The 15,417-nt window shown below is 37.3% G+C and overlaps 1 protein-coding gene across 3 annotated transcripts in view; it reads right to left on the bottom strand.

The window, feature by feature from the left end:
• The window catches only part of LOC113039685 (bridging integrator 3), a 47,530-nt gene that overhangs the window by 17,388 nt on the left and 14,725 nt on the right, over nt 1–15,417 (bottom strand). For all 3 annotated transcript variants that reach the window (XM_026197701.1, XM_026197700.1, XM_026197699.1), the window contains 3 exons: nt 14,270–14,331; nt 11,534–11,670; nt 5,096–5,136 (listed from right to left, as the gene is read on the bottom strand). In XM_026197701.1, the coding sequence (XP_026053486.1) occupies nt 5,096–5,136; nt 11,534–11,670; nt 14,270–14,297 (206 nt within the window). In that variant the 5' untranslated portion in view covers nt 14,298–14,331. The remainder of the gene's footprint in view (nt 1–5,095; nt 5,137–11,533; nt 11,671–14,269; nt 14,332–15,417) is intronic.

The following is a 15,417-nucleotide window of genomic DNA, read 5'->3' as shown; positions in this document are numbered from 1 at the left end:
AAGGCTGCAGCTATCCATGCTCTTGTGTTACAGTACGTCTGTGCATGAGTTTACAGAGTTCACTGTGTTTTGTGCAGTGCAAACGCTGGGTGCTGTGTCATGCCTGAAAACAGAAGCCTTTATTATAGGTTTTCTATTTCTATTTGGTCCGCATGTTTGACCAGCCCTGTGTCTCTTTTAAGCACCATAGGAGACTCTAAACACACTGTATGTCATCTCTCTGCTTGTATTTGCCAATGCAGGGTGTTTACTAGGGTGGTTACGTACTGGCCCAAGTCACAAGAGCCCACCCATGTCTCGATACATTCTGGTATCTAGTTATGGCTTGGGTTGCTCCTTCAAATGTAAGTTTATGGGATTGTTCCACCCATTTTATTGTCTAGAAGGTGGATATCCTAAAGGGATAGTGCAGGCTAAAATACTGAATAAATGTTGTCATTATTAATTCAAACCTTTCTTCTGCTAAACAAAAAAATATATATATTTTGGAAAATGTTTCCATTTTCTTGTTTTGTGTTTGTATGCATATTTTTGCTCTTATTTTTATTTATTTTTTTGTGTGTCATGTTTTTTTTTTTGATAGTTTTGCATGGTGTTATTCTTTTTTTGTTTTGTTTTGTCTTATTATTGTGTCATTTTTTTTGTTTTCTTGGTAACACTTTACAGTAAGGTTCATTAGTTAACTACTTTAGGTAACATGAACTAAGCATGAACAATACTTCTAAAGCATTTATTAATGTTAATTTCAACACTTACTAATGCATTATTACAATCAAAAGTTGTGCTTGTTAACATTAGTTAATTCACTGTGAGTTAGCATGAACTAACAATGAATAACTATTTTAATTAACGTTAACAAAGATGAATAAACACAGTAACGTATTGTTCATTGTCTGTTCATGTTAATAAATACAATAACTAACATTAACTAATGGAAGCTTTTTTTTGTTTGTTTGTTTTTTTGTTATGTGTTCTTTAATATTTTGCACTGTTTTTTTTGTTTTAGTTTTGATTGACTAATTTGTATTTTTTGTTTTGATGATTTGTTTGGTTTTTGGTGTCGTTTTGATCAGTTTTTGTTTGTGGTTTGTTTTTGTGTTCTTTGCATCTGTGTCTGCTGTTATCTGTGCAGTGAAAGTCAATAGGGTCCATGTACACAGAAAAACAGCTCTAAATATTTGGGTGAATTATTATCCCATTAAGTCCGATCACTTAAAGTATTCAAAAAGGACCAGCATCTCTCTTCAAGAGGTTTCTCTCTTGATGATTTGAGGATTCATCCATGTCTGTAGCACACTGCAGGACGAGTTAAGCACCTAAAGCAGACTGTTGGGGATTTGAATAAAGCTTTACATATGACCAAGAGTTAGTGGTGCTGGCTAAGACCGTCATCACTATCAGTAAGATATCTAGCCATGACACATATCAGAAAAACAACATTCCATCTTGATCAACAAAAACTTCAACGAACCAACTCTAAACTACCTCCCCCTTATGCATATCGGCCGGCCGATATAATGGAGTCCTACTCGCACGATTCAAAACTGTTGCTGACTTCTGTTAGCGCAGACAAAACACACACTCAAAGGCATGCACTCACCTGGTTTAGAAATGATTTATCACATTAAGAGAGCCGACATCTGTCTGAAGCCATTAGAGTTTCAACAGCTTTTCAGAAGGATCACATTATAAATACTTTCCAACGATGAACACCGGGAGAACAACGAGAAACGTTGAGCTATTCATGCACTAATGGAATCTGGTCTTTCACGGTATCTTGGCTTACGGCTGATTAAATGTGTTGCGGCGCGGCAGAAAACAAAGCCGGTGTGTTTTAAGGATCTCACTGGAGGCGAGGCTAAAAGAAAGCCGTTTTGTTTAAAGCTAAACATGAGATTTCCAGCACGCTTGATATGGATGCATACTAACTTTGAAAGAGTGGAAGCTATAAAATATTTGTGGCTGACGCTCACAAAAACATGCCCAGGTCATCTTTCACTGAAAAATCATAATTTGCATAAAGAAAATATTTTTTTGAACATTAACTTTTTTTTTTTTTGCGCATAGCAACATTATCCCATTAACCTTTTTTATACATTAAATGTTCTTAATCTTTTTTTTATTTTTTCTCCATTCAAAGCAGTGCAACAAATATTGCCTAGATGCATAATTCTTCAAATAATATATATATTTTTTCAATTAAAGACTGTTTTATATTTTTGAATTTGATTTTTTTTAAACCTAACCTGTATTTATTTGATCAACACAGCAAAATCAGCAATAGTGTGAAATATTACAATTAATGTAATTTATTATTGTGATGGTGAAGCTATCAGTCTTCAGTGTCACATGATCTTCAGAAATCATTCTAATATACTGATTTGCTGACATTTTTATTTCAAATAAATGCTGCTTTTTTGAACTTTCTATTTATAATTCATAAAGAATCATGAAAATCTATGACAGTTTCCACAAAACTATGAAGCAGCAAAAAAAAAAGTTAAACATTGATAAGAAGCATCATTAATAATTGAACACCAATAATAATTTATGATAATCACACCACATTGAGCATATTAGAATTATTGATTTTTTTTTTCTTTTAATTTTGATGTAAAATTTGATCTACATATTTCAAGATTGTGAGATTCATTCAGTAATCAGTGTTCAATATCTGTTCAATATTATCTACAGTCATATTTGTTACCATATGGAAGAGAAGTGGTCAGCTGTAAGTTTGCATGTGTATGTGCAAAAGTGTGTGTGTGCTGAGCAAGATTGACTCTGCTGTTTAACGCTTCAACTGTGCGCGTAGTATTTGTGTGTACATGAGAGAGAGTGTGTGTGTGTGTGTGTGTGTGTGTGTGTGTGTGTGTGTGTGTTTCTGGGCTTGAGGCCACAGTAAGAGCCTACACACACGTCCGCCACACACCCACCAGCCAGCGGAAATGAGAACCATTCCATCCTGCCACCAAACACACACACACACACACACACACACACACACAGGGCTGCAACACACACCCCACCAGAACATACTTTCTATCCATCTTCCTCCGACTCGCTGTCTTTCTTCACATACGACAACTGTACGGCTTCACCAGAGCTGACCAAATCCTCTTTGTGGTCAAGGGTAAAGTAATAAAAAAACAAATATAACTATTTCTTATAAAACTCAACACAAATCAGCACATCCTTCAGGACGAAAGTGGAGCAAGTAGTCACTCAAAGAATCCTCAAACACACACGCACACACACACACACAGACACACACACACACAGGGCGTTTGTTAGGAGTGTCTCTGCTCCCACTCCTCTTCCTAGTCGCTCAATAAGGCCTGCTTCCTGTTCCGGCCCGTCCCACGAGAGGATGGAGGCATGGAATAGTGCTCATGGGGGCGAGAGAGGAGTGGAGGGGCGGACAGCCAAATAAACTTTCCTCCAGACGCACTCTTTCATTCGGGACAGACCTGCAGCCGTCAGAGCAGTTCTCATATAACGCTCTGCTCTTCTAAAGCGTGCAGCTGAGAGGAAGTCTGGGGACGTGAAAGAGTCATTAACACACCTTCCACATATTCATTAATTGCAGCAGTCCGGCTGTAGATCTGTTATGCAATAAACAGATCAGTTCCGACTGAAATAGAATAGCGCACAGATTTATTCCGGCGAGGACACGCAGATTGATTCCAGGTGTTTAAAGACAATAACACAATTCCAGCCAGCATTCATAACTATCTTCAGATCACACATACGTGGACTGTTAATGAACGCTGGTTCAAAAAGGCATAATCAGTTCCAGGACAGATGTCCAGTGGAAGATGATGCCTCAGTAGGAAAATATTTGAAGGTCAACAGAATTGTTTTTTTTTTTTTTTTTATTAAAAAAATAAAATAAAATAAATGAAAGAGACCGCTAAAGCAGCTCTGCTCAGAGCTACCGCACTGTCTATTTCCTACATTAGCAGCATACTTATCCAAATAAAGCACAGGTGACTTTTACATCAATTTCACACAAGTTACTTAAAGGGATAGTTCATCCAAAAATTAAAATGTAGTCATCATTTACTCCAAACAACCACGAAATAAAGTATTTTGAAGAATGCTGGTAACCAAGTAGTTGATGATTTTAATTGAAAAAAATACAAATAAATGTATTGTAAATGTATAGCCATTGACATCCATATTATATATATATATATGGATGTCAATGGCTACTGTCAACTGTCTTAGATTTATTTTTTCCCTCATTGACCTTTTTTAAATGGCAAATTAGAATAGAATATTATATATTAGAATATTTACATTTTTAACGCTTTCTCAAGTTTGGGCTTTTTGTGCTATGTGACGCACATGTTAGAAGAAACACTCCTCTACACTTCTGCAGTGTTATGAATAAATCTAGCGGTTGACCCAGTTATCGCAACGGCCATTATATAGCATTTAGCTTTTTTTTTTTTTTTACCAATTACTGGTACTGATGGAAAAGTTTTCCTGTTTGGCAGATAAATGTCAGAAGCGTAACTTTTATTTTGATTAATTTATTTATTTTTTGACAGCACTGCTTACCAAGGCTGCATTTATTTGATCAAAATTTCAGCTTTGCCACGACAGAAATACATTGTATTTCAAATTATATTAACAAAGAAAATTGTTATTTTAAATTGAAATAATATTTCACAATATTACTGGGTTTTTTTTTCTGTAATTTAAATTAAAAATTTAAATTAAAAATGTATTATCAAAATAAATGCAGCCTTGATGTGCAAGGCTTTTTTTTTAACTTACTGATCCCAAACTTTTGAACAGCAGTGTAATAGAAATTATACAATTCACTCAAGTCTTATTAATTACCATCATGATGGCTGTATGTGATTTTTGGAGCTTCAACATTGTGGCCTCCATTCACTTGCATTAAACAGACTCACAGGGATGGATTATATAAAAAAAAAAAATCTTTGTTCATTTTAATCTGAAAGAAATTGTTTAAGTATGTATACTAGGTGGAGCATCCTTTTCGTCTGTTAAATAGTCTAAAGCCAAATTTTTTTTTCGCAATACTAGTTTGTCTTCAATAAAGAGCAAAAAGGGCACTCACTTTTTCAAAGGGTCGATCACGGTCTTCTGAATCTGATTGACCTGCATACACAGAAAAGAAAAACAAACAAGCAAACGCATTAGCTGAAAAAATAAATAGTTCATATCACAGCTGAATGACAACCATCAAAATAAATGACATTGATCGTTACGGTCGAGCACAACAAAACAAACTAAATAAATAAATAGCAACTGCTCAGTGAAGGTAATTGGTGACAGGATCTGACATGACCCCACGTTTAAAAGATCAACAGCTGTCGCCGCTCACTTTCCATGCGTAAAGCGTTTGGCGTTCAAATGAGAAGTATGGAGAAAAAGTTAGTGACGTTGTTTCTTTATTGTGCTCCTGGCGTGAGGAAAGCAGCAAGAAAGACGTGAATATTAATTGTGCAGTGAATACAAAAGGCTGGAATCGTCGAGGGACGGCACATGAAAGCACAGCCCCGGCTGGGGTTGAAAACGCTGAAGAGGGTGGGCCGCCGTACGAGATGAAAGTTCTTTGCAAACAAACATTTTTAACAATAACAGTTTATATTGCCCTCGTTCCTCCATGTGGTGTCAGGGCTAGAGAGGAGAAAAGGGAAGGGGGGTGTTCGAGTTAAATGGGTGTAAACGTACGTCGCATTGCCGCCTCGAGCCCCAAACCAACAAAGTCTTAAAAGTTGGCACACAATTAAAACCTTAAACTTGCAAAACATCATTTACATTGCAGATCTGAGAAGTCAATAGGATGCGGTTGGCTGACAGAATGCTAACCTAACCTGGCAAACAATGCAAGAAGAGAGCAAACAGGGAACGTTAAACCAGAACACGGAGAGGGAAGCCGACACAAGCTGACAGGCCCATCAGAAGATCGAAGCTTATGGAGCTAATCAACAACTCACTCGCTATTGAGAGCAGTCTCAGTCACTGAGAGCAAATACAACGCCACCCCAGAACAGAACGATTCATTAAAGAGGAGCTAACCGTCTTCCAAATGACAGCTTTAATCCACAGTCAAAAATAGATAAACTAACAACTAACTAAAACTGAAACGTAAGGATGCTGAGTGTTGGTTTTCCAAAATGCCTGCTAATGCAGCTCTTCAATAAATAAATAAATAAAAGTCACTCAATTTTTTTTTTTTTTATAAATGTGTCTAGTCTTAGGTTACGTCCACACGATGCCAGAGCTTTCCCCATCCGATCTTTTTTTGTTCTTCCTTGTTTCAAGAAATATCTGCATCTACACGAAACCACAAAACAATGTAGTATACATGCCAGACCAGTGTGTGGCGCTGTAATTCTGCCACAGAGATACACTAAAAACAGAGAAGAAGACTTGGACTATGCGCATAAACCTTGTGCGTGGTATACAAATGAACATGGAACAATACATTTATTAATCTAAGTTAATATTAGTTAATAATAAAAAAAAAAAACGTTCAGTATTTGTTCATGTTTTTGTTGTGGTTATGTGACGTAGCGGTGTCTGACTAGAGGCGAGACGTGGGCTGATGACGTCATCGTTTCAGAAAATATACGGATTCGCTGTCCACGCGAAAACAAAAAAGTGCCGCGTTTTCAGATTTATTCACTTTGGTGAAAATTATCAGTTTTAACTCTCCCAAAACGCCAGATTCGTGTGGACGAAATACCTATACGATACAAAATGTATGTGCATACAGCTAAACACGTCTCCATGTGGACTGGGCCTTAGTGCAAATTACTGTTCATTTAGGGTTATTTGTAGCTGTAAATTAACTCTAACCTCACAAACAAACAGACAATAAATAAACCAACCCTAAATTGCTTTCTTAATAAAAGTTTCTAGTTTTAACAAACTACTGTACACTTATGGTTGTAAATGTGAAGCTGTAAACCTAGCAATTAATAAATAAGAATACATAAATTATGATATACATTTCCTATACATATATACAGTGATATTTCCTTTGATTTGTGTTTTCTGCAAACATTGTGTCTCATACATCATCTCAAACATAAGTTTGTGATAGCAGGATTGATTCTGATTGGGGTCAAAGTCTTTAAATCGCTCCTCAGCTGGAAAAATCTCGCAATGATCTCGTTTCTCTGTATCGTTATAGCTCTGGTGTGGATTCTGGATGTTATATCATAGAAGTTTTTATAATGGATTCTCATATTCAGACATTTGAAAAGCAGCAGGATTAAAACACAATAACCAAACACAGATGAAACCTTTAAACCAACGTCTAATACCTTCTCAATTGAAAGAGGCAATGGACAGTCAAGGCAAACAAGAGTAGAAAGAAAGAGATAGAGTAGATGGTGGAAAGGATGGGGAAATATATCTATAGGATGAGAGAACAGCCTGAGGAAAACACTCCAGAGAGAGTTTGTGAGTGAATCAGAGGCCAGAGATCAACCACACACACATACATTTACACAACAATACATAACACCCAAAAATACATACAATGCATACAATGAACTGAAAAATCGATATTCCTCCCCACCATGGCTGCTAGATATTAACCATTAAAAGCTCTACAGGCCTTAAAGATGCTAAAACACTACTTAAAAATACGCAGCGCAGGCCTCGAATCAAGCTGCACTTATTACCATAACATTACACTGCCTTTTCACATCCACCCTGGGGGCAATCCATCTCTCCCTCCATGGTTTAGTTATCTTCATATAACACAAATATGATTTGTTTGGCTACCGTGACAAAACCTCTCAATTGGAAGAACTGGGGGAGTTTGTTGCAGGTTTGCTGTGTGATTCATGGGAGTCTTATTAACCATTCAAGCATCCCAGGGTGGTAATTCACACCAGCACACTGCAAAATGCAGAGCTGAGAAATCAGCTGTGCTAACATCTCTCGTCGCCCACGGATAGAGCACCGTCCGCTTGCCAAGTGCCCATACAGTAGAGTACGAGAAAACGGTGCTCAGGCGAAGAGGAGAGCGCTGTAGAAAGCATTTGGCTTTGGTGAATCTGACAGAGGGGTCAGCGGAGAGCAAGGATATTTGCATCAGGCTTCAATCTGTTATTTCTGAGATCTGCGGATTGCATTACAGCTAGAGGCACTCGCGGTGTGTTTCGCACTGGCAGGTTTGTGCACGAGCGAATATTCACGACTGAACAGTTATTGATGGCTTTGATTATCAGCTGAGGGCAGCCACATTCAAAAATATGGAGTAAATTAAACTATCAAGACTACAAAATGATCCATTATATAAATGGGGCTCATGTAATCGTTCATAACATACAAAACAAGGTAATGCAATTATTAAGCTTCAAAAACAAAATGACGACAAAACACCTTAAAATCAGTCCATGTGACTTTTGAGGTATATTGCCGTTATAGATCCACTGAGATCAAATCCTTCAATCAGTTAATTAATCTCCAGAACTGAACCAGTAAAATAATCATTCTTGAGTAGATATATATATATATATATATATATATATATATATATATATATATATATATATATATATATATATATATACACATCAGAAAAAGTCGCTGTCTCTGTAGTTCTGAATTCTAGATTTATACTCTTTCAACTTTCATCTTTCAACTCTCTCAAAGTTATGATTAGCCAGCTGTGCTCAACCGAAAAACTCAATGTAGCAAAATGTAGGGGACCAGACTCTCTTCCTTCATTTTTTGATGTTTGTTCCAGCTCTGTTCACATAAAATGTTAAGCAAATTGTCCGGTAAACGATAGCTAAGCGTTGAATGGTCAGCAGAAAATGTCAAAGTCGAAACTGTCTAAAGCATCATGTTACAATGCCTGACGGTGGGAGTAGTGCTGTGGCTTGATGCTTCGCCCCATAGAGTTCAATACACTGGGAATGTTGAAGGGCACAGTTTCCAGGGCAGAGGTTGTAGGCGATAGACCGGAGAAGATGAGTGTTACTTTTCTGACGTGAACTCAATGCTGTGTGTATTGCTTAAGGGCTCTTAACCACTTTCAAAAGGAAGACTGACTCCAATGTGGGGAAATAAGAGGGAAAATAGGAAAAAGACAACAATCGGAGGCAGCAGGAAACAGAAGATAGCAACGCAGAGATGGAACTCATTTGAAGATGCTTGTGCACGCTCAGTGTAGAAGGGCGTGGGGTCTGCTGAGAGAAAAACTTACTCATTCCCAATCTGCTGGAGGGAAGACAGAACATACTTCTGCCAAAGTCAGAAATGCAACTATTTTTCTCGGCCAAAAGTAGAAAATAAACATGGGTTAGAAGGTGTTGCAAGGCAGAACTGAAGTTGGTCTATGGTTTATTTTTGAGATGTGCTAAAGAGTCAAGTTATATGTAAACATTAGTTGGTTCATATGGTCATATGGACGGTTATTGGGAAGATCGATATGCACGGGAATTTTACATACGTTGTAGTTGATGGAATTACGCAGGCAAAAATGGCTCTTTGATTATTGTGAGCACAGCAGTGATGCATGAAGTACAATTCACACCAAAGTCACTTTCAAACCAAGCAGCTTTCTGTTGGTCAAAGTGGCCAATTTGAGTGATCAACTTGTTGCAAAATCTGCCTGTGGAAATCGGTCTCACTTACATGAAGTTTACAGCTGTGTAGATTCCAGTTGAAATTACTGTATTTCCAGCGAACACAGCTTAAGACTCATTGTGTCTAAAAACATTGCAGTTTTTAAACTCATCACACAATGAGCATCACAATAAGATGCTGGATAAAGGTTCAGACGATATCTGATGGGGGTGTGGAGCAGTCTGTAATGATTTGGATGGATAAATGAAGGGTTTAAGGGATGGATATGTTTGATGCATAATGTTGGTTTGTCTGAAGTGTAGTACACACACAAACACACAAACTGAACCATCCTGAAATCCGTTCTGCAGAGCTCCACTAATTTCTGCTCACAAGAAGCACAGAAAATATGGAAGCTAGAAAACGTATACAGATTCTGTGTGGGCCTAAAGGTGAATAAACCAGATCTAGTGGCGGCAATGTAATCAAAACATAAACATGTCTCACATTCACTTGCTTTTCATGCAAATGAGTATCACTTTCTAATAAGAGACAGCTTACAAAGCCCTAATACTTCTGGTCGAAGTGCAGAGCTTATGATATTTAAAGATGGAAGAAAGTAACGTTTTCCTCATTTAAAAGTTTTAGCCATAAATTTTTTTTTCAATAAAAACGTAATTAAGGAAAATGTTCACTTGAATTGGATTTTACACTTATCATATATTTTACATGGAGTGGGTCGCCACATGGAAACGGGCATTTTGAAATCAGCTTAATATATTGCTCACTATTTGACACTTTCTCTCATAGAAAAAAATAGAACAAATCCTGATTTACTGCAAATTTTGTAAGGTATAAATAACTGAAAATGTGTGTGTGATGCTGCATCCACAGCACTAGGTGTCAGTGCAAGGCTAAGACGACCTATTGGCCAAAATAATAATCAAAAGAAAAAAACAAGCACATCCAAGCGGTCAAGGTTTGACTGACTGAACTCTGTAGAGTATGGTTGTTGAATCAAACACACCTGAACATCTAATCAAGTGTCCGAAATCACCCCCTTGTGGACTACTTGAGGGGACAGCCATTTATAGTAGTGTATGAAACCATAATGGACGTTATAGAGTGCACTCATTCCATCCCATGATGCACTGCACTAACGAGTACACAACCGATGTGAACTCAACTAACGAATACCAATAATGCAATGTTAGGGTCGTGCTGAATGAATTCCCCCATCTCGCCAGAAGATGGTGCCTGCAGCTGAGTGCTGCAGAGTGTGATGTCATACAGGTATACATTTCTTTTTAATCGATGATTAAACAGTTTAATTAAGTTTTATAAATGATAGTTTCCCATGACAGTTAAAGATCTTTTCGTTACTACTGGAGTGGTTTTCTAATGATTATTAAACAGCAAACACAAACTATGCAAACTTGCTTTCATTCACTCCTTCAAGTTGACTATATTAGTGGACTAATGTAGGGAACAGTGAAATAGGGTATAGTGTATTACTTGAAATGATATGCAGGTGTGTTTTGGTAAAGGTGGGTGCAACACTCTGCAGGACAGTGTCCCTTCAGGAGCGGAGTTCAGTAGATTTGATGTAGAATGAAGCTGGAATGGTATTTGGGGATATTTTACAGCTGTTATTATTGGATGATTGGGGGCCAATTCAGCAGTCTGGAATCACAACCAAACCCAAAACAGGCATTCCCGGCTCAGAGAAAGAAGAAAAAAAAAAAAAAAAAACACACAAACAACCCTGGCAGCAGTACTGAGCCATCAACATTTCATTGGCAGATTTCAAATTGCATGCTTACACTGGGGCCATTGAGATAAAAGGGGACTGCTTTAGGACAATTATTTTTATGTCAACATAAGACGATTTCAAATAGTCATAAGAGGAAGCTGTGTTTTTATGCACTGGTAAACATTGTCATTTACATCTGAATCTCACCTTCTCCTGATTGAACGCATCCATTCTCTTCATGGCTGTATCCAAAGCATTCATGGATTCAAGGAAAGCCTGATCTTGCTCACACAACGGATTGCTCAACAAGTCCCCCGAGATCTTCACCGCTGCTTTAGACATTGCTGGAAAACAAACGAAACCAGTTATCATTACAGCCAACATACAAAGGAGTGCAGAAAACTGTCTGAACAGTCCTTTATTTTTTATCATGTCTGGGACTTCATGTCACCGACAAACAGAAAGTGTATTGGTTTAAAACCATCAGCAGCCATCATCTGCAAAGGTGGCAAGTACTTAAGAGTGCTTAGTGGTTTCAAACATATGGCAAAATAAAACTCTTGTTTATTTCTACATTAAACCACAAATTTAAGACTGGAAACATATGCTGGAATTGTTCAAATAAAAAATAAAAATATAATCTTTTGCATTATATGAAATTAATAAGTGCAAATAATAAATATAAATTAAAATATTATAAATAAAGTCCTTCCAGCTGTTAGGGGCCTTTTCATTCCTGAAAATAGCACAAAAAATAATACTAAAAATAACTATTATTATTATTTTTATTAATCATCATCATCATTAACAAGGGGTTTGGAAAATATATGGATCATCTTCTTCATACAGGCTCCAGAATTTCTGTGACTGTACAGTAAATAGGACATGGATAACACAAATAATAATACTAACAATAATGACGTCAACAGCAACAAAACCAACAATAGTTCTCAAATTTAAAATGGAAGACATCCACATTCGTCAAAGTGGGACCAAAATTAAGAAACTTTCCCCTTCTTTCTTGACTTTGCCCCAATTAGCTCAAGTAAATCAAGTCTTTCCTGTGTTTGGGCTGTGGGGTGTAGAGGGGTGGATGTTTTCTCTGGCTTCCTGCCTGGTGCGCGTCTGATCTGGATTGACGCTGACGTGCTCATCTGATCAGCATTCTGACTTTAAGCAGCTCTGGCAGGGAAGGCGACGGACTGTAATTGGCGTTGGCACTATTGAGGCAGCAGCACACGATCAGAGCTCTTTAGTGAATATTCATCATCGCCGTCAACTCTCTAACGACCCCTACCAACATGCACAGAACAAACTTGAGAAGCGGCTCTACAAATCTTTGTTCTTTTGCAGGTGTTTTGCCTGGTATCTTATGGATTTGAGCGATTTCTGACCTGCGGACATCACAGAAACTATTCTATATTCTAAAGGGTTAAACATTTTGACCTTTTGTTAACTTCTGGTTTATGTCTAGATGTAAGATGCGTGTTTGATCGCTGATGTGCCTCCATGTGGTGGAGGTCTGTTGGCAGTTGTGTGGTGCACTATCTCAGCTACATGTGCAGGGAGTCTGATAAAACTCAGCAAAATTAACTTCCCCGTCATAGCTAAGCCATGGCGATTTCACCAAAAAATGCTGAAATCCATTAGAATTCTGTGGAAATCGGCATTCACCGGTTGACCTTTACATTAAATATTTTGTCACATTCCAAAGAATGTTCTAGTCTCAGTACAGACATTTGAGGCATAATACCACAGAAAATAACTCTGACTCATGTCTGACTAATTCGGAAACATCAAAACTGTTTTCCAAAGTATAGCCAAAGGACTTAAAGAGGTAAATGAAATGCAGTTCCATATTTTTATGTTTCATAGGGTTAGTTTATAAAGTTTGCAAATTGTTTTGCATCAAAAAGTTCCCATGCTCGTAAAAATGATTATTTTATAAAGTATTATCTTAATTTGTCACCGTCAATAAAATATAATAATAAAAAACAGAAATATACGACAGAATGTTTAAAATACGCCACAAAACAGACCATTGAGAAACGTAAAGAGAACAAATTGAATATATTTTTTGGTCATATACAGTATATATTTTCTTTGGTTATCTTTAGGAAGGCTATGGGACAGTTTTTGGAGGTGCAGATTCTTTAAATCCACTGACAGAACAATATCTGAGTTTGACAGTCTTACTCTTAGAATGTTTTTAATTGCATTGTAACCTTTCATATGATTAAACATTAATAATTCGATTCTCCATTTCATGACCCCTCAAAACATTAGGCAAGTCTAGCAGAATCAATGTTTCTTTAGCTTCTATCCAGTCAGAGGATATTAAACATCTCTGAACTGATTTCATTGTTTTCATTCGTCATGTGTTTTCATCAGCGGTGCATGTTTCTGCATGAGTTTGTTGTGTTTGGATTGACTTGAAAAGCCTGGATGTGTGTGATCCTCAGTCATTTAGTGTATGATGCACAGTTTTTCCTCTGGAACTATTTACAAAGTCACCAACGGTATAATGACTAGTGTTTTAAAATCTGTTCGGATTTTAAATTGCGTCATCCACACAGAAACATGTTACTGTAACCGCAGTTTAAACGATTTCATGTTAATCAGCATTGTACAGAAGAAAGTTGATTTACTGGATGCAGGACATTGCTTTAATGCTATAGTATATAGTTTCAGCTCTGTAACACACTTTTAAACAAATCATTAAATTAATGTTCACGGACTTCTTCAGATTTCTGTTAATATCAGAGAAGACTATTTTACTATTGGTGAAAAAAATGTGACAGTTCAGTGTTGATGGAAACTTATAGCTTGATTTAACCGATTTCCAACAGTATAAGGTTTCCTTTCCTATGAGCAGTAAAAGCAGTTGTGTTTAGATAAGAGTCAACATTAGCAGAGAGAAGAGGAATCATCACAACCACAAACCTAAATCAGCCTCTGTGCTTTTCTTCATGTCTTTATGCAGCTTCTTTGTCTGTTCTTCCAACCTAAAACAAATAATTGTTTTAATTAACAGTGCAATATTACCATATTTTACATTAACAATGCCTTTTTTTCTCTCGCAATCTTCCCTCCATTTTTACAGAAACTCTACAACGCATTCAGTTTCTCAAAAGTGACAATTATAGTTTCACATACTATTCAATTCCAAAAAAGAGCATAAGAAACATACTTCAGCCATTGGAATTATATAAATCCCGTTTGAAAGTGTAACAATATTTTATATATGGTTGTAAAAGAAGCCCATCTTCCAGTCTCCATGATATTGTGTTAACATACTTTCTTCAATGTAAGCCATTCAGTGACGCTTCGTAGTGAATATGAACCATTTTTACTCTTTCATCTGTTCATATTAATGCATCAGATGCTCATATCATATTTAAATCAGAGATAAACAACCTGAACTATTTGACTACGTTCATCTGCGAGTTTCCATTTATGTTTCTGTAAAACAGTAACAGTTCCTGAGATGCAGAAGAGATCATTCACAGGGTCTTTCACAGGGTTGATCCATTCACACCCGCTGGGGGTGTTAACAACTGCAATTACCGCACTATTGCATCCGTCTCGAGCTCACACGAGCGCTGATGGGGGAGCTGTTCATTACAATCAATTAGGTGGAAAATTAGACACGGTCTGAGGGACTCCCTTGAGGCACCTCACACTGCACTTACTACAGCAATTAAGGAAAATGGAGAACTGGGGAAACAGTTGTGAAATTGGTAATTGTATTTTTATTTCTGGCTGTATGATATACAAGAAGAACTAAAGGCAGCCAAGGTGGGAAGAAAAGATTGTGGGAATGCATACCCCCTTTATATCAGGACGCGAAATGAAGAAAAAAATAAACAATTGATGAAAAGAATGAGGAGGAGGTGGGGAATCATGGTTAACTGGCAAGAAATGGAAAGAGAGACTCCTAACAAGATGAGATAAAGGCTCCATTACGGTAGGTGCTAATCGAGTAGCATTGGCCCAGCTGCTACAGACGGCTGTCATGTGAACACGCTAGCAGCACGCCTCCTCCGAACATGTGAATGGCATTTAGAGCTAGCGCAGGCTACAAAGCAACA

The sequence above is a fragment of the Carassius auratus genome, chromosome 22, assembly GCF_003368295.1.
Source record: "Carassius auratus strain Wakin chromosome 22, ASM336829v1, whole genome shotgun sequence".
Classification (NCBI taxonomy): Eukaryota; Metazoa; Chordata; class Actinopteri; order Cypriniformes; family Cyprinidae; genus Carassius; species Carassius auratus.
This window is presented reverse-complemented; position numbering and strand designations above follow the sequence as displayed.